The sequence below is a fragment of the Leptidea sinapis genome, chromosome 5 (genome assembly GCF_905404315.1).
Source record: "Leptidea sinapis chromosome 5, ilLepSina1.1, whole genome shotgun sequence".
Lineage (NCBI taxonomy): Eukaryota > Metazoa > Arthropoda > Insecta > Lepidoptera > Pieridae > Leptidea > Leptidea sinapis.
In genome coordinates this window covers 6537767-6556095 of record NC_066269.1, presented here as the reverse complement: position 1 = coordinate 6556095, position 18329 = coordinate 6537767, and the positions used below count along the sequence as shown (strand labels likewise).

The 18329-nt window shown below is 34.5% G+C and overlaps 2 protein-coding genes across 2 annotated transcripts in view; one reads left to right on the top strand and one right to left on the bottom strand.

The window, feature by feature from the left end:
- LOC126964544 (uncharacterized) overlaps positions 1–14589 on the bottom strand; it is a 58816-nt gene extending 44227 nt beyond the window's left edge. The window contains exons 1-2 of the mRNA XM_050807737.1: positions 14274–14589; positions 27–80 (exon numbers count right to left, since the gene is read on the bottom strand). Of these exons, the coding sequence (XP_050663694.1) occupies positions 27–53 (27 nt within the window). The 5' untranslated portion in view covers positions 54–80; positions 14274–14589. The remainder of the gene's footprint in view (positions 1–26; positions 81–14273) is intronic.
- A 2837-nt stretch (positions 14590–17426) lies between these two features.
- Positions 17427–18329, top strand: LOC126964722 (histone-lysine N-methyltransferase SETMAR-like). Its single transcript, XM_050807998.1, has 2 exons — positions 17427–17538; positions 17647–18329. Exons 1-2 carry the CDS (start codon positions 17427–17429, stop codon positions 18327–18329), a joined length of 795 nt encoding a protein of 264 aa, XP_050663955.1.

Here is an 18329-nt window from a genome sequence, read left to right as displayed (position 1 = left end):
TCACTTAACATAATATTATCACTTACCAATAACAATATCTTCTGTTTATACATTGTTCATCACAGCTATGAAGGGACCCTCTGTAAAAAAAGAAAAAGTGTTATATGAAAGATGTTGTGATATTTACATAAAACGTAAAACATTAGGACAGTGGAAATAATTGGAAGAAAAACGAATTGGTCAAGACTTCGTCAATATGCAAACGGCCTTATGTTACTATATTTTGATTTTCATAACACTAGAAATAAGGGATTGCTTGTAACTAATTCTAGTAGGCTTCATAAGATACATAATAGCTTTAAGGGTAAATATATACACTTTTATATTAAAGTCCCAGTCACTGTTCACGCACTATCTATAAATAAATTTAAATGTTTTATTAAAAAATGGCTCAGTCATAAATCCTACTACTCCGCAGCTGAATATCTAAGCGATCCGATAGTCTGGGACTAGATTATGATTATTATATAGCAATAACAATGACAGTACAACATTGTATATTTTATTAATAAGAGCGCAAAAAAAAATGCTGACAGAGTTTCTTGCGCCGCTTCCTCTCTCTCAGAGCGCCATTTGTTTCCGAAGCGGTGGTAGTGTTAGAAATGACATCTAAAAGAATTCTATAGGATCAATTTTGAGAAAATAATTAATGCCTTTTATGACGTCACTAATATGGCGTCCTAGCCTTATATCGTCGCGTGGGGATTTTACAACTAAACTATTGACTCAGTATCTCTTCAGTCTTTCCGGGTCGATATGATATGATCAAAGACTCCATTTGCAAGGTCGTTGTTTCTTTATGAAAAGTAGAGTGAAATTTTTTTTATTTAAATCGTTTTGGCTCTTTTACCAAAAATTTTTTTACGATCTAAGTTCGACACATGTTTTAAAAAGTACAGTCGGAAAATTTTGACTATAAAATTATTATGACTTTTATGAATATTCCCAAAAAGGATGTTTTCTTATAAAGTTTTATATACGTGAAGTTATCATCTGTTAGTCGAATTTACAGACAACTAATGTGATTATCGTACAATTTAAGATTCAGTCGCTTAGATAAATCAACTTGAGTTTAGTTTGCTCTACTTAATAAGGTTATACGTAGGTGTCACAGGTACTTATTCGCGTCATAATGCGTGCTATGTTGTTCTTTCGTCATGTACATAATGCCATTATGATTTAACATTGAAATTATAATACTATTCATGCATATTCACGGTCGCGAGTGCTTTTGAAATCTATTTCAATTGTATAAGAATAACGTTAGTGTGTACATAGCTAATGTAAGGCCTTATTTTGTTTTTCATATTATTTAGTTTCGTGTTAATATATTTTACTTTGACAAATGTTACGGCTCAATCTTAGAGTAAGGATTGGTTTCCGCTGCGCTCCAAACAGATACCGCACTACCTAAGAACAATAGCTTTTTTATTACGGCTACTTTATATTGTATTGGCTATTTTTAAGGATGCTTGTGTGCATGACATCTTGACACTGAATCGCATCTTTCAAAATTTGTAACTTAAATACGCTTCGTGTTATTATTAAAATTACATTTAAATTACATTGAAATTAATCAAATACAAAATACTTACTGATGATATGTGATAATATGTGTCTTTTTTATTTCTTGTAGTATTATTTTTACAAAGTTTTACTACGCAACCATTTTACCACCAAAGCATTTTTGTTTCAATTATTTAGCAAAGTTTAACAAAACATGTTACACGTCAACGTCACACATTGTTCGAGCCTGGCTTGAGTACGCCCACTTGGGCGTAGTATTAGTTGCCACACTTTGCGACTACGCCTGCTACAGCGGAGATCAATTCTTAATCTAAGGGCTCAATCCTAAATTTGAAGTCGGAGATTGATGTTATACTATTTCCTAATTTGTCATTTCAATAACTGTTCGATGGTACATTTGGTGATCGGTTTCAATCAAATCTTTGAAGTTATTCTTAGCAAAAACAAAACGATATAATTTTAATCATTAAATAGTCATCAATACCAGTTGGAGGCTCCTTTGCACAGGATGCCAGCTAGATTATGGGTACCACAACGGCGCCTATTTCTGCCGTGAAGCATTAATGTGTAAGCATTATTGTGTTTTGCACTGAAGGGTGCCGTATCTAGTGAAATTACTGGGCAAATGAGACTTAACATCGTATGTCAATATGTGACGACCGCAATTATAGTGCCGATCAGATTTTTGGTATTTTCAAGAATCCTGATCGGCACTACATTGTAGTGGGCAGGGCGTATCAATTACATACATCAGCTGAACGTCCTGCTCGTCTCGTCGTATAAAAGTCACCTTTATAATTCTTTAGCTTTTACTTTTGTTACATATTATACTGCAAACAGGATATGATGCCGGTCATTCAAACGAAAGTGAAAAGTATGAACATGTCCTGAATACATTATATGTAATTTAAGCAATGACGCAAGTATTCGATCATGCCTCAGTTATTATTATGCCAAACATTTTTTTTATTTGATATGGTCAGAGTCTCCATAAGCCGCTGAATTCCACCTTCGCACGACACGCCACAAGTTACGTTATCATCCCCACCATCTGTGTGGCGGTCCTCCACAGTGCGGTTTTCAAGGAGCTTTCTTCCACGTACTACAAAGCTGTGGAATGAGGTTCCTTGTGCGATGTTTCCGGGACGATACGACATGGGTACCTTCAATTAAAGCTCGTACACCTTCCACCTGTGATTCCTCTCGTGTTGCAAGAGAATGTGGGCGGCGGTGATCACTTAACATCAGGTGACCCGTATGCCCGTTTGTCCTCCTTTTCTATAAAAAAAAGTACCGATTTACATCTTCTTTCATATTATGTTACGTATTGAAAATATAGCTTTATGCGTGTCTGGATGATCCTCTCACCGGGAAGTCTGCTGCATGGTTTTTTTATATCTTTTGTTTAAGTTATTATATATTTTTTATATATAAGTATTAATAAGTAAAAACTACTTATTAATTTAAATATTTTTGACTTACTCATGTAAGGCATTTAGTATTTGACGTTGTTGCATCACTTTAATATCTTAATATATATAAATTACGTGACACGTTGTTTGTCCGCGATGGACTCCTAAACTAATGATCGGATTTTAACGGGGATTACTTCATGGATTGCAGTTTGGTCCAACTTGAGAGATATGATAGTTTTTATTTTGATTTGGGACCCATAATTATTTTTATTTTCAATATTTGTTTGGTATGGACATATTCTCTATGAGATAATTTTAGTAACGCACGGTTTGACACTTCCTCTGTGAAACAATTTCATTATAACAACAGGAAGCATTTTTTACGAATTAATCTTGATGTTTTGAAATATTATTCACAAATTCCTATAAAACGAATTTTTTTTATTATCTACAGAACGTCTGTCGGGTCAGCTAGTAATAATATAATATAATATTGACACACATTTAACACAAATTATCTTGCCCCAAATTAGGCATATATAGCCTGTGTTATGGGTTGCAAGACAACGATATATTAAAAAACAATATATTTACTTAAACATACATAAATACATACGAGTATAAACATCCATGACTCGGAAACAAACATCCATATTCTCATATAAATGCTTGCACTTGCGGGATTCGAACCCGGGATTGAGGCTTAGTAGGTAGGATCGCTAACCACTCGGCTATACAGGTCGTCAAACGTCTTTGCATATAATTTGTAAATTCTGTTATAAAAAGAGCAACCTTAGAGTTTCTTGCTTGTTCTTCTCTACAGCTCTTGCCAGAGCAAATGTGCGAATTCCGTATGAAAAAATGACATATTTCAAATGTAATTTAATTTACCTACGAAATAAAATATTTTTGATTTGCGTGTTGTAAATAATTAAAAGAAATCACATTTATTAGTGAACTTAAAATTTGTTTCAGAAAAAAGTTTTTTTTTTTTTTCTAAAACAAATTCACGAAATAACTGTTCATTTCACACTATAAATACATTATAGAACTTATACATTTTAGCTCTACTAGAAATGTAATTTCTATATTATACTAGCTGAACCAGCAAACGTTGTATTGCCAATATTAAAATTGCGATACAAAAGTAACTGTTGATCGTAGATGGGTGAAAATTTGAAGTTGTATGTATTTTTTAATGCTGACTCATAATCAAACAAATTTAAAAAAAAAACTCATAAAAATTAAAAAAAAAAATTTAGTGTGGACCACCCTTAACATTTAGGGGGATGAAAAATAGATGTTGTCCGATTCTCAGACCTACCCTATATGCACTCAATATTTCATGAGAATCGGTCAAGCCGTTTCGGTTCGAGTTCAAAGTTTAACACCATGACACGAGAATTTTATATATTACATTCTTACAAATGATGACGTATAGTTACGTGTGTCAGGAAAATGATACTCATGTAGGCGAGAACCAAGTAAAGCAAATAATCATCTCGTTTTACCATATTCGACGTAATGTGGTTATTGACTTCTGCGTTTCCTATTTTGTAAGCTTGTCTCCTAATTAAATCCGTTTAAGTTAAATTTACAGTTAATAGTTATTGTTATGCGAAAATCTTATTTACATAACGACCGCTACATCTATTCACAAGACTAATGTATGTCTTTTGTTATTGAAACGATTGTATTGGCAAAATTGTTGAAGAATACTTGTGTCCATTTTGCCAATACTTTTGAAATTCTTTGTTCAGCTTTCACGAAAGTAAGTTGAAGTATGTATATAATTAATTAAAAGTGTTTTTTGTGTGGGGAAAACTACATGTGGATAATGATTGTCGATAAAATATTTCTACTAATATTATAAATGTGAATGTAAGTTCGTTTGTAACGCTTTTACGTTGGAGCTACTAAACGGATTTTAATGAAATTTGGTAAAGCGATAAACTAGAGCTGGACAAACTGGACTAGAGGGGAGGACAAAGGCTACATTTATCCCGGTAAAATCCATAGTTGCCGTGGAATTTGTGAACAACTGAAACCTACATCGATGAGCTACAACTATACCAATAGTAGGTTTAGTTTGCCACTCCAATCTTCCCCGAAAGAAGATTCATATAATATCTTGGAAACGGGAGCGAAAACGGGAATCGGAACTGGAAAAGGACATGAGATGATCTTCTGTACTAAACTTGCTTATTATTTTTAAAAACTCTTTATCGAAGCGGATGAATTCGCAGGCAACAGCTAGTAACATATAAATAAAATTAATTTCAGTATTATGGTTTATCTTTACAAGAGAAAAAACCTACATTTTATTGTTTAATAATAATAATTATTTATTTGCATAATGTGTGTATACAAGTTAACAAAATAATTCTATACGAATCATCACATTAGCCAAAAAGGCATTCAAATTACATTACCTCCACGTCATTATATAATAAAAAAAATCTAAGATTACAGCACATAATATTTCATTGTTACATTATATTAGCATCTGCACAAAATATACATGTCATATACATATTATGTAGTCAAATTTTAACGCAACATTATAAAAAAGATAATCACAAATTTAAAAAGTCAGATATATTATAAAAATTGTAATTAATTAGCCATTGATATAATTGAGTTTTAAAAGGACCGATATTCAACATTTCAGTAGCATCGGGAAGTTAACTAAATAATTGAATACACATGGCAAGACAATTTTTAGAAAACAAAGTAGTTTTTACTGTATAATATGCTTATGGTTTATAATAGTAAAGTTATATAAAATCTGTACTACGGATAATAAACACTTACTTATTTCAAAGTAATTATGTTTATTATTGATACAATAATGTAGTAACGCAATAGTTAGATAAACAAACTTAATGTGTTCCTATGTTACACCTAGTGTTGTATAATCTGTTATCGACAAGCGGATCAATCAACCGATCTGTAATAGAGAGTGATTATAAGACAGCGTAACTATGTAAATGTTAGATAAATAGCCAAATTAAAAATTAACTATTTAAAGTGAAGCTCTTACGGCCGTTTCCAATATACTATCTACAGATAGTATATTGGAAACTACTACCTTCTTCTGTCAGTAATTAGCTGTCAATAATTTGAAGTTGACCCAATATAAGTACCTAATAAGTCATTCTTATCGCCAGTTCACTGTTGCAATTTACATACAAACTTCTATCGCTGGTAAGCTATACGTCACCCCATTGACAGACAGTGTGTACGGGTAAGGTTAGTTACCGTCGAAACGTTTATTGGGACAGAAAAGTCAACGATAGTAAATGTGTTACGAAATTTAAAAGAATTGTTAAAAAACGTTTGTGTGGGAAAGGTTACTATAGCATAAACGATTTTCTTAATGACACCACGGACTGGGAATAAAGCGAACACGTTTATTGTACGATATTACATTGAAATACATATTTTTATATAAAAAAAAGTCCGCTCAGGTCTAAGGCATTCTGTATTTTGAATGGGTTGGGTTTTCAAGTTCAATAAGTGATTTTGAATCCTATTTTGAATAAACATATTTGAATTCGAATTAAATTAGTGTGCGTGACAAACTACTATATTGATTATCCATTATATTGTTAACACCTTAAGTACAATGTTTCCTGCAAATAAATTTCATTTCATTTCATTTCATTTACTTCTTACACTCGCGATATGTATACTTTATTTATACTCACTTTGTGTAAGTGTGCGTGAATTACTCAAAATAGAGGGTAGTTCTAAAGTTTATTTTTTTTCGACGTTTTCACAACTGTCATAGTAATCTAGACGTTTAAATAAGCTAAGGTGATGCTATTTACTATTGCAACATAATTTGTTGGTACGAACTGCTCAAAATAAAGGATGTTTACATAAGAAACACATTTTTTTAAAAGCTGAAGAAAACTATGCAAGTGGATCATATTATGACGACGACGACGACCCATATAGCCGAATGGTTAGTGACTCTGACTACTAAGCTAGAGGTCCCGGGTTCGAATCCCAGTAAGTGCAATAATTTATATGATGAATATGGATGTTTGTTTCCGAGTCATGGATGTTTATATGTATTTATGTTTAAGTAAGTATATTGTATTAAATTTATCATTATCTTGTATCCATATTACAGGTTATGCCTAGATTGGGGCAAGATAATTTGTGTACAATTGTGTCAATATTATATTATTATTATGTCTATAATTTAATTTCTAAGCCGAATGAATATAATTCTTTGTTAATAATAATCAGGACATCAACTTGAACAAACATTATTGTCGAATACTTTTGTATTATTGTTGTGGCGGCAAAAAGTATCCCGTCTAAGATGAACATCTTCATTTCCCAGATATTCGAATTTATTGACTTTTTATTGCGGTTTGTTGAGAATTAGAGTTATAAATGTGAATGAGAGCCGACTTTGATCATGTTTTTACATTTTATGGGTCTCAACGACGGCTATTATGAAAGGTTTAAAATTGGACGTCGAAATACTTAACACTGGTGTTCACACTTTTGCCATTAACAGTTTCTTCCCGCTATTATGAGTTATAAACATTACAACTATTTTGCTTTTTTTAATGAAAGTAAGAGACGAAACCAGCAGATTCTCATTACAATACAGTGCCGCTCAGGATTCTTGAAAAACCCAAAAGTTCTGAGTAGCACTACAATTGCGCTCGTCACCTTGAAACATAAGATTTTAAGTCTCACTTGCCCAGTAATTTCACTAGCTACGACGCGCTTCAGAGCGAAATACAAAAAAAAATTACCTGAAATGAATGAAAAATTAACACAACCTGAGAGTTGAACAAAGCATACAAGATTTTATAACGTCACTCGAACGGTTTGCTCAGTTGGTTAGAGCACCGACACGGAACGCAGGAGGACGTGGTTTTGAGTCTAGCATCGTTCATAAAATTTTGTTGTTTTTCAAATTTTATTTATGTACAAAAAATACTTTATGCGAGTACCAACACACTGCTGTTATAAAAAAAATATTTTCAATACATTAATACTTGCTAACAAATATTAGGAATTGTTAGATGTTATGAGTTGAGCTCCTACACTGGTGAAAAATGTCTACAAGCATTTATAGTCGAGCTAAAAAGTATTTTAAATGTTTAAAATAAGTGTATTACGAAATTCAAAAGAATTGTTAAGAAACGTTTGTGTGGTAAAGGTTACTAAAACATAAATGACTTTCTTAATGATACCACAGATTGGAAATGGAGCGACCGCGACCATGGTATTAAATACTTAATAAATTTATTGTACGATTTTAGATTGTAACCATATTTTTACAAAAAATGAAGCCGTATTTGTTGCGCCCTTGTTCTCAGGTCTGAGGCATACATTTTGGAATGGGTGGTAGTTTTTGATTATCAATAAGTGATAGTATATCCTTTTTTGAATAAAATATTTGAATTTGAATTTAAATTCGAATACAACATACGAAAACATTACGTCATGACGTCCCGCGGCGCGGAGCACGCTAGTGTGAGCCCCGCAGTCTCCGCACCCTTCTGTCGCCGAGATTCAATATGTTTACAAACAAATGAAAACAAATGTTTTATTTGTTACAATTTGGTAACTAACAATGTTTACTAACATTACCTAACAAGGAAACGCTTTATAACATTGTGAATGTCAGGAAATGTTGTTAAACATTCTTTAACAGTAGTGTGGGAGCACCTTTATAAATTTGATTAGGTGATTGAGGCGCTTACGCATATGCTTAGCGTCGAAATAATATCGTTTTTAGTATTTTTTATAAGCCTATATCGTTTTTTAGGGTTCCGTAGCCAAATGGCAAAAAACGGAACCCTTGTGGTTCGTCATGTCTGTCTGTATGTCACAGCCACTTTTTTCCGAAACTATACGAACTATACTGTTGAAACTAGGTATGTAGAGGTATTCTGTGAACCGCATTAAGATTATTACACAAAAATAGAAAAAAAAAACAATAATATATTTTGAGTGCTCCCCATACGTAGAACTGAAACTGAAATTGTTTTTTTATCAAACCCATACGTGTGGAGTAACCCTATCTATGGATAGGTCTTCAAAAATGATATTGAGGTTTCTAATATAATTTATTTCTAAACTGAATAATTTGCGCGAGAGACACTTCCAAAGTGCTAAAATGTGCCCGTAACTTCAAAAATAAGAGAATGATAAAACTAAAAAAAATATATGATGTAAGTGCCGACAAACGTACCAATTGCCGTACAAACTTCATTCGAAAATTTGTTGGAACGAAATCTAGCTAGTAGTTTATGTTTAATACGTCATAAATCGTAAACCGCAATTTACCTTTCATTCAATCAACTCAAATATAGAAAAAAATAGCTAATTTCATAATTTACTTACTGCTACGGAACCGTAATGGGCGAATCCGACTCGCACTTGGCCGCTTTTTGTAAACCTATATTAGTACAGCTGCCTTGCTACGCAAGTGAGATGGTACTTGTTCAACTACAGTTAAGTTAACTCTATGTAATCATAGATGGCGCTGTATTTAGTGAATTAAATGAAACACGCTATCAAAGATTAATCCAATATTACCTAGTATGATTATTTTTTATGTATCTGTAAGCCATTCTACGTGGCGTCCCTTATCATCCTGGAGGACCTGACCAAGCAAGGGTTCAAGACCAAGGCTGTACACAAAATGTACAGCCGAACCGGCAGGAAATACCCACTGGCTCTGGTTATCCTAACCAATGTCCCCGAGTCGAGGGAAATCTTCAATTATCATTAGCTCTAGTAGAATGTATTCAAGTGACTAGTGCCAGTATTTGTGTATCACTGCACCTTCATAATATGTCGTTCAGTACTTCCTCTGTTTGAAATGATTTACGAGTGCTAAAGAGGCTTAGCTTGACAGCTTAAGAAAATCTTAATTCAAAAATGTTTCCTATATACCCATATCAAATACATAAAAATTAGTAATCATTAAGTTATCGCGTGACTTAGACGCATGTTTAACTGTTTTGCATGACCGATTTACTTTACAAAAAGCTATGACGAGTTAATTACCTTCATCAAAGATGACCGAAACTTCATTGTCAAACACTAATCACCATTGCATTGTTAGTAAACATTTACCATTATGACTCACTAGTTGTTGCCCGCGATTTCGTCGCGTGGACGATAAGACACCAAAAGTACTTTTTTTATTATTCATATTAAAAAAAAGAGTTCAATGAAAACTTAAGACTAATATGCCACAGAAACCTGTGTAGGTTTATGCGTGGTGCAGATGCATCACTTCGCTCACAACGACTGTAATTAAGAAGTATTTATATCAATATTTTATTTTTATACATAAGAAGGTATAGGTGCTGTTAAATAACAAAAAATGAAAAAAATAACCTAATAAACATGAATATTAAGAACAGTTTACACCAGCCATTACATCCCCTTTTTCTCTTAGTGTATACTGCATCTTTTAAATGCGTATTTACACCATTTTTTATATTTGAGAATCTATTCTGTTAATAATGTATAATGTACAATAAGTACAATGTATTACGAACAATAAGTACAATGTATAATGAATAATAAGTCCTTTTTTTCGTGCAAAATTAGAATTAAATCAGGTTTTTGTATTTGGCACGGACATTGTTTTTTTTTATGGAATAGGAGGACGTACGAGCGTACGGGGCACCTGTTGTGTAAGTGATCACCGCCGCCCACAATCTCTTGCAATACCAGAGCAATCACAGGGGCGTTGCCGGCCTTTAAGGAAGGTGTACGCGCTTTTTTTTGAAGGTACCCATGTCATATCGTACCGGAAACACCGCACAAGGAAGTTCATTCCACAGCTTTGTAGTACGTGGAAGAAAGCTCCTTGAAAACCGCACTGTGGAGGACCGCCACACATCCTGGGGATGATATCCTAACTTGTGGCGCGAAGGTGGAATTCGGCGGCAGGAATCAGATTAAACAGCTCTTCGGAACACTCCCCGTGATAAATGCGGAGGAAGACACACAATTGTATTTCAATAGTTTATTACTTTTCAGTTGTTTAAATTTTTGTGTTTATTATTATTATATTTTTAGACCAAATTTTAATCTAAGTAAGAGTCATAGCGAATATAATAATTATGAATAAGCTTTATGATTTGGTACTAGTATGCTCTTGTAACTTACCGAAACCATTTTAATCATTTATTTCTAATTGGACAAAGTTGGTGCAGCTATTTATCTTAGCGGATACTCCATAGGGAGTGCCGCTTGTGCCTCTCTCTCCCCAAGAGAAGGTCGCCTTCGATGAAGGCTTAGAGGGCACCTGCCCAAAGCCAACTGCAGGTGGTGTTTAGTGGGTAGTCCTAGGTTTTCACGTGCGTCCCACATAACCAACGCAGACTTAGGCTGCTATTTAGTCATTCATAAATACAGTTTATGACTCAACGTTAACTATTGCGTGTTCTGAAATGTCCAATTTTTGTTTAGTTTTGTGACTAATGTCCGGCTTACAAACATTTGTTAATCCTTTTATCTCTTTTTTACTACAACCTTTTAATAATCTGGTCCTGTGATTCATATGGTGTTGCCAATGCAAGACAGACAATATTGAGTTGAGTTACACTGGCTTCATTGTTTATTGGAAACAATGTATCTAGACACGATTGTTGTATTTTTTCTTGATATATATCCTTACTGAAAAGTTGAGGAGAGGTCCTGATCATCTGTTTGTTAGGGTCAACTTCAAACACCAGCTCCTCACAAATAAAAACTGTTATAAATGTAACACTTAAGTACTACTCAGCATTAGCGTTGGATCTTTTGAGGCAAATAAAACATTTTTTAATGAAAAAAGTGACGAGACGGGTAGGTAACTTATGGTAAATTATACCACCTGCCCTTTACAACGCAGTGCCTCTCAGGATTTTTGATTGAAACCAAAATCCTGAGTAGCATAACAATTGCACTCATTAAGACATAAGATGTTAAGTTTCATTAACCAAGTTATTACACTAACTAAAGCGTCTTTCGAAAAAGACGCCGTTGTGGTAGATGCCATAGATATGTGATAGCATCCTTTTTTATGACAATAAGTGACGAGACGAGCAGGACCTTCAGTTGATGGTAACTGATACGCCTTGCCCATTACAATGCAGGGTTCTTGAAAAACCCAAAACTTCTGAGTTTTTAAGTTTCATTTGCCCAGTTATTGCACCAGCTACGACGCCCTTCAGACCGAATCACAATAATGCTTACACATAACTGCTTCACGGCAGAAATAGGCGCCGTTGTGGTACCCATAACCTAGCCGGCATCCTGTGGAAACGAGCCTCCCACTGGTGTCAACATAATATTACCTACATATACCTAAATGTACTTTTTCGAAAGTATATTATTTATTAGTGACATCCTGCTCGTACCTCACGTGTCTCCTACCCATATATGCATGCCTGGTAGAGCATATGCAATGGTAGTTAAAACTTAGAAAATATGCTTCAATTAGTTTACAAATTATGTCCAGTTTCGCGATTACATGTAGTCGATTTTGAATGTAAATCTATGGGAAGTGTTTGAACCTAAAAAGTTTTTGATCCCAATCCTATATGGTTCTGTTCCTATTGTGGTTGCTGTGGAATAAAATTTCCAACCCCAACCTTGTACTTTATATTAACCAGCGGACCCGACAGATGTTGTCCTGTACACGTGTTTTTGAAAAATCGGCTTAGACGTTAGGAGATCACTAGCATACGTAGGAGAATGGACTGTATTGACAAACCAAAAAATCATCAAAATCAGTCCAGTCATTTAGGAGGTAGTTCAATTGTCAATCTAAGTCATCCTCGAATCTACTTGAACACACAGAAAAATTCATTCAAATCGATTCAGCCGCTTAGGAGGAGGTCACTGTCAACACACGTACAGAAGAATTATATATATAAAAAGATATAGATATACTATGTAACTATTAAGTATTGCTAAGAATTACTTATACCCAGCAATAATTATACAAGGAACAGACATAAACTTATAATGCCTACTACTCGGCTAAGCCGAGTAAGTAAGTCTTTTGTGGGGCGATGTATATGATTTTACAACAAGATCCCAGAAAATGTTCAAAACAAAAGTATTACGTTGTTCAAAAGAATTGTTAAAAAACGTTTGTGTGGTAAAGGTTACTATAACATAAATGACTTTCTTAATGATCCCACAGATTGGGAATGGGGTGACCGCCCTCAGGCTATTCAATAATAAATTTAATTGTACAATATTACTTTGTAGACATACTTTTTCGATGAAAAAAAAGCCCGCTGAGTTTGTTGCGCCCGTTCTTCTTAGGTCTGAGGCATTCATTTTGGAATGGGTGGTAGTTTTTGACTTTCAAAAAATATTTGAATTTGAATTTGAATTGAGCATAAAATGGGGCAAAAGGGATCAGTGCTTACATATATTACCCGAACGTAAGAACGTTAAGCGTGTTAAAGTTTTACTTACATAAAAGAACACATGTAACTGGTTACTTCTGCAAGAATTCAGTTAATGATAAATGCAGTCCAGGTGCCTGCTTCATTAGAATTTATGATTGCAACTAATTAATTATTCCGTAACAGTATCTCTATATTAATAGATGTTATATAATTATGATAATAATTACCAATAATATTGTTTATATTCATTTGTTTTTGTTGTTTTAATGTTAATTAAGAATTTAAGACGTTAACGTAAGTATTGTTATTATTTTATTACTTTTAATAAAACTAGCTGATGCCTGCGACTTCGTCCGCCTAGATAAAGGGTTTTTAAAAATAATAAGCAAGTTTGGAATTGATGACTATTTTATGTCCTATTCCAGTTCCGGTTGACGTTTTCGTTCCCGATCCCAAAATATTATATGAATCTTATTTCGAGGAAGATTGCTCTTGCAAACTAAACCTCCTATTGGTATAGTTATAGCTCATCGACGTGAATAAACTTTGCACATATCCCGCGGGAACCATAGATTTTTCCGGGATAAAATATATATTAAGCCTAAGTTATTTCCCAAGCTCTGGTCTATCGCTGTACCAAATTATATCATGATGGGTTGAGTAGCTCCGGCGTCAAAGGGTAACAAACAAACTTACATTCACATTTATAATATTAGTTGTTATTTGATACAAGCGGAGATACAGCCTGTAGATTTGATTTATATAGTTTTTAAATTTGAAAAGGGTTGTTTTCTGATAATTTCAATTTATAATTCCTATAGGAGATAAAATTGTTAAGTGCGATTATATAGTTTTTATGTTGGTTAGTGTTAAACATACGAAAATTTCAGTTTAATATATTATAATATTAATTTAGATTACAAACCTGTATTAATCCAGCTCTTATAGGAGTCCTTTTGACGAATAATTTTTGTACCAGTGTTTTAAATTCACCGGATAGCTGTATTTAAATTTTACGAAAGTAGAACTAAAACTGCTATTGTAAGCTAACAAAGAATATTCACAGCATGTTAAAGAGTATCACAACAATGGGAAATGAGGATGTCCTCAATACTTCCATTTAACAAATTGTTGGAACAAAAAGATTCAGAGACAAAACGTTCGCGAGCGCATAGAGTTTGAAAGTATGGATATACGCGTGGTGCGCACGCGCCGGTTCTCTTGAAACTACTTCAGGTTTCCCGCCAAAAGTATGCGGTGATAGTATAGAATGTGTAACATAACCTCATTCACTATCTCTGTGTTATGCAACCTATCGATATTATTGGACTGTGGCGCGAACACAGAGGTGTTAGTAGATGACCCACAAATTGAAGGTCAATTTTTTGCATTAAGTTCATTGTTACGGAACGCTTGTGATGCATTATCAATTTGTAAAACGAGTGATAAGATTAACAATGGTAATTTATTTCATCTGTTTAATTCAAATGGTTCCGATTGTAAATTTCTTATGAATTTATTTAGTTAAATAGTTTGTTATCGAAGTGAAATCTTCTTTAGCATCGTTATGATTTGAAATTCGATAAAACGAAAAAGCGCGACATTAAAAAGTGACAGACACATAAATTAATAAGATTTAACGTAGGCGAAAATGAGATAGGAAGCATTATACAGTGTTTTGGTACTAGGCGATCAGAGTTGAAGAGGAGATTGTCCTATGTATGACGCGAGTACATTTTAAATATATTCTGACGTCATGCACTCGACGTATTATTACATAGACACCAGGAGAACATATATATGTTTCCTGGTGGTGGGTTGAAATCATCTGTCATCCTAGCAACATGTCCTAGGACTGCATATTATTCATATATAACCCTCTCGGGATCCTTCAAAAAGTTTTGATAAAAGACTATAGATTTCTCGAAAGACGGGTACGTGAAGACATTGAAATGAAAAAAACACCCAAATTTTAACAGAGCAGAGAGCTACACATACCAAAAAGAAGGGGAAACTGTCAGTAAATTTTGTCAAAAACCATTTGTCTATAGCAAACACCACCTCCGAGGAAATAAATGGCGCTATACTTCATAATAAGAACTATGACAAATACTATCATTTCATCGGCAGTTCCCCTCATTTCAAATGTAACTTTTACGCAAAAATCTAATGTAAACACAGCTACAATTACACGCGTTTTAATCCATTAAAAGCGTTTTATTTAAAGGTAGCCATGTTGTGGACTGACTTTAGAGGAATTCTTCTTCACAACTAGATGAGATCAGATTATTTGGTTTATTTTGTTTTTAATTTGCTCAGTAAATAAGTGCAATATGAACCTATATCTAAAAACTGCCTAGTGCTTAGCAATAAATCTCATCATAATGTGGTAAATGCACCCATTATAGTATCCTACATGTATCATGAATTGGTGGAACGAAGCAGCAATCATGTCATACTGCCCTTGAGATTCGAATATCCTTATGTGGCCTTATAGTGCGCTAGAATATGGGCCGGATTGAATGGTATTGTCCCGCTGTATGAATGAACTCCATTTACTTCAAAGCCAATTTGGCTTTGAAATCGGATTGCCTACCAGATGACCGTAGTATTGGTAATCTCTCGAAATTTCAAGAAACTTAGATTCTACGACAGAGGAGTATTGTCCAAAAGCGGTATTTTTTTATAATTGTCAATTAATAAGTGATGAGACGAGCAGGACGTTCAGCTACAGTAGGGGATTTTTAGGAGATATTGTGAAAGCTTGATCCTTTTTGGGGGTCTACACAAAGGAGGTCTTGATAGAAAATCCGTGCTTATCCGCACTGGTCAATTATTTCCTAAGCAATACATGTTATAGGCTTCTTGCAGATCTTGCAGATGTCTATTGTGCTGAGCTATTAAAATGATAGCATAACTCGCACCGAGACAATATCTACTCGTCGACCGATATTCAGACCAGCCTTCGAAACCGTTTTAACTCTGCATTTAGAAACCCTTTGACATCCTTGTTGCTCAACAGAGCTGGCCCCCAAAGTATGTAAATATTACGTAATAAGAGGCGGAATTGCCTAAGTAAAAATTGAAATTTAGTTTAGCATGAAAAGTGCAGTGATTTGACATTAGTTTGAAATAGTAGTAATTAGAGTACGGCGATTGGCGACGAAGTATAATCCAGCTAAGTTTGAAAGCGAACAGATGCTGAAAACGTAGTGGATTTCCGCAATCTCCGTTTTTTACAAGATTATAGCTGTCATGACTGCACGTTTCATACAATCGAGTGAATCGCTTTTTCTTAGAGTGTTATTTTAGGCTGCTGGGCCCAATCAACTATCGTTATTTCCGTGATTTAGACAATTTTTTACTCGGTAAAAAATTATTCCATTCAAGGAGAAATACAAAATTCCTTCGCAGACATTATTGACCTTCCATATTACCGACTGAGTATAGCATGTCTAGGTAAAGTAAAAAATGAATAATGTTTCATGCATTCTAAGAATATCAGATTATGCCGGTAACACATAGATACATTTAAGAATGGCGTAGAATTTCTGAATTTAAACTCATAGCATTAATTTCCGCGTCGTGTTTTCGACAGGTTGCAGCTTAAAAAATAACGTTGTTCATACCTCGAAATAATCTCAGAGAAATTCCTAATAATTTCCGATACAAACGTGTAGAGTTTCCGGTGAGCTTATGTTACGCAAAGACCGGAATAAACATAAGGACAAATTATTTCCACATTAGACATTGATTTGAGTGTGACTTGCTTTAAGTGCTCTTAAAAATTGTTCGTAAATTTGGCCTGCATTAAGATCCTAAGCATTGATCTGGCTTCACTTACGCAGTTCATTATTGAATCAAGTCTATAATATGGTGACCAATTAATAGGTATATATACCTATGAAATTGCCGTTCTACGGTACTGGCCATTTCAAATCAAAATAATTTATGTTTGGCTCAGGATTCTAATTTCAAATTATTTTTATTTTATAACATGGAATTCTTTTTCCAAAAGTAATCATTTGTTTATTGATAAGTGTTACGTTTTCATCGCGTTTCAATCTTTTTCGTCATCATGGATACGTTAAAAATTCGAGTAATTATGGAATATGAGTATCGTCGTGGCAGCAACGCGGCACAAGCGGCACATAACATCAACGACGTTTACGGAGCTAACACTACAAACGGTTATTGGTTTGCTCACTTCCGTTTTGGAAATTTCGACCTGAAAAATGAACCTCGCGATCTTCCGAAGACTTTGGTCGATAATGACGAATAAAAGGCGATTGTGGAAGCTGATATTACACAATCTACGGCTGAATTAGCAGCAGCTTTCGACGTTAGCGTCAAAACAATATTGGTCCATTTGCGTCAAAATGGCAAGGTAAAAAAGCTTGACAAATGGGTGCCCCACGAACTGAATGATCGCCAGCGCGAAGTACGCATCGAGACGTGCCTTGTACTGCTAAACAGACACACAAATGAAGGAATTTTGAACCGCATTGTTACCTGCGATGAAAAATGGATTCTGTTTGATAACCGCAAGCGCTCAGCAAGTTGGTTGGATCCTGGTTCAGCTGTGATTCATCACAGCTTCTTACCAAATGGGGTGAGCATTACTGCAGATATATACTGTGAAGAACTGAACACAATGATGGAGAAGCTGGCACATCTCCAACCAGAATTGGTTAATCGCTCGTCTCCGCTGCACGACAACGCGCGACCTCATACTGCACAGCAGACGGTCTCCAAGTTGCAAAAACTGGGGTTGGAAGCTCTCCGTCATCCGCCCTACTCACCTGATCTTGCGCCTACAGACTACTACTCTTTCAGGAATTTGGATAACTTCATGAAGGGGAAAAAATTCAATACCCGAGAGGCAGTACAAAATGCCTTTGAAGAATTTATTGCCTCCCGTCCAGCTGATTTCTTTAAAGAAAGTCTTAAGAAGGGCATCAATAAACTGTCGGTTCGTTAG

What these genes read in the sequence shown, in the direction of transcription:
- LOC126964722 (XM_050807998.1), top strand. Translation starts at nt 17,427, where the DNA reads ATGGATACGTTAAAAATTCGAGTAATTATGGAATATGAGTATCGTCGT. An exon ending in CGGAGCTAACACTACAAACG is followed by an intron (nt 17,539 to 17,646) that starts GTTATTGGTTTG and finishes CGATTGTGGAAG; the next exon opens with CTGATATTACACAATCTACG.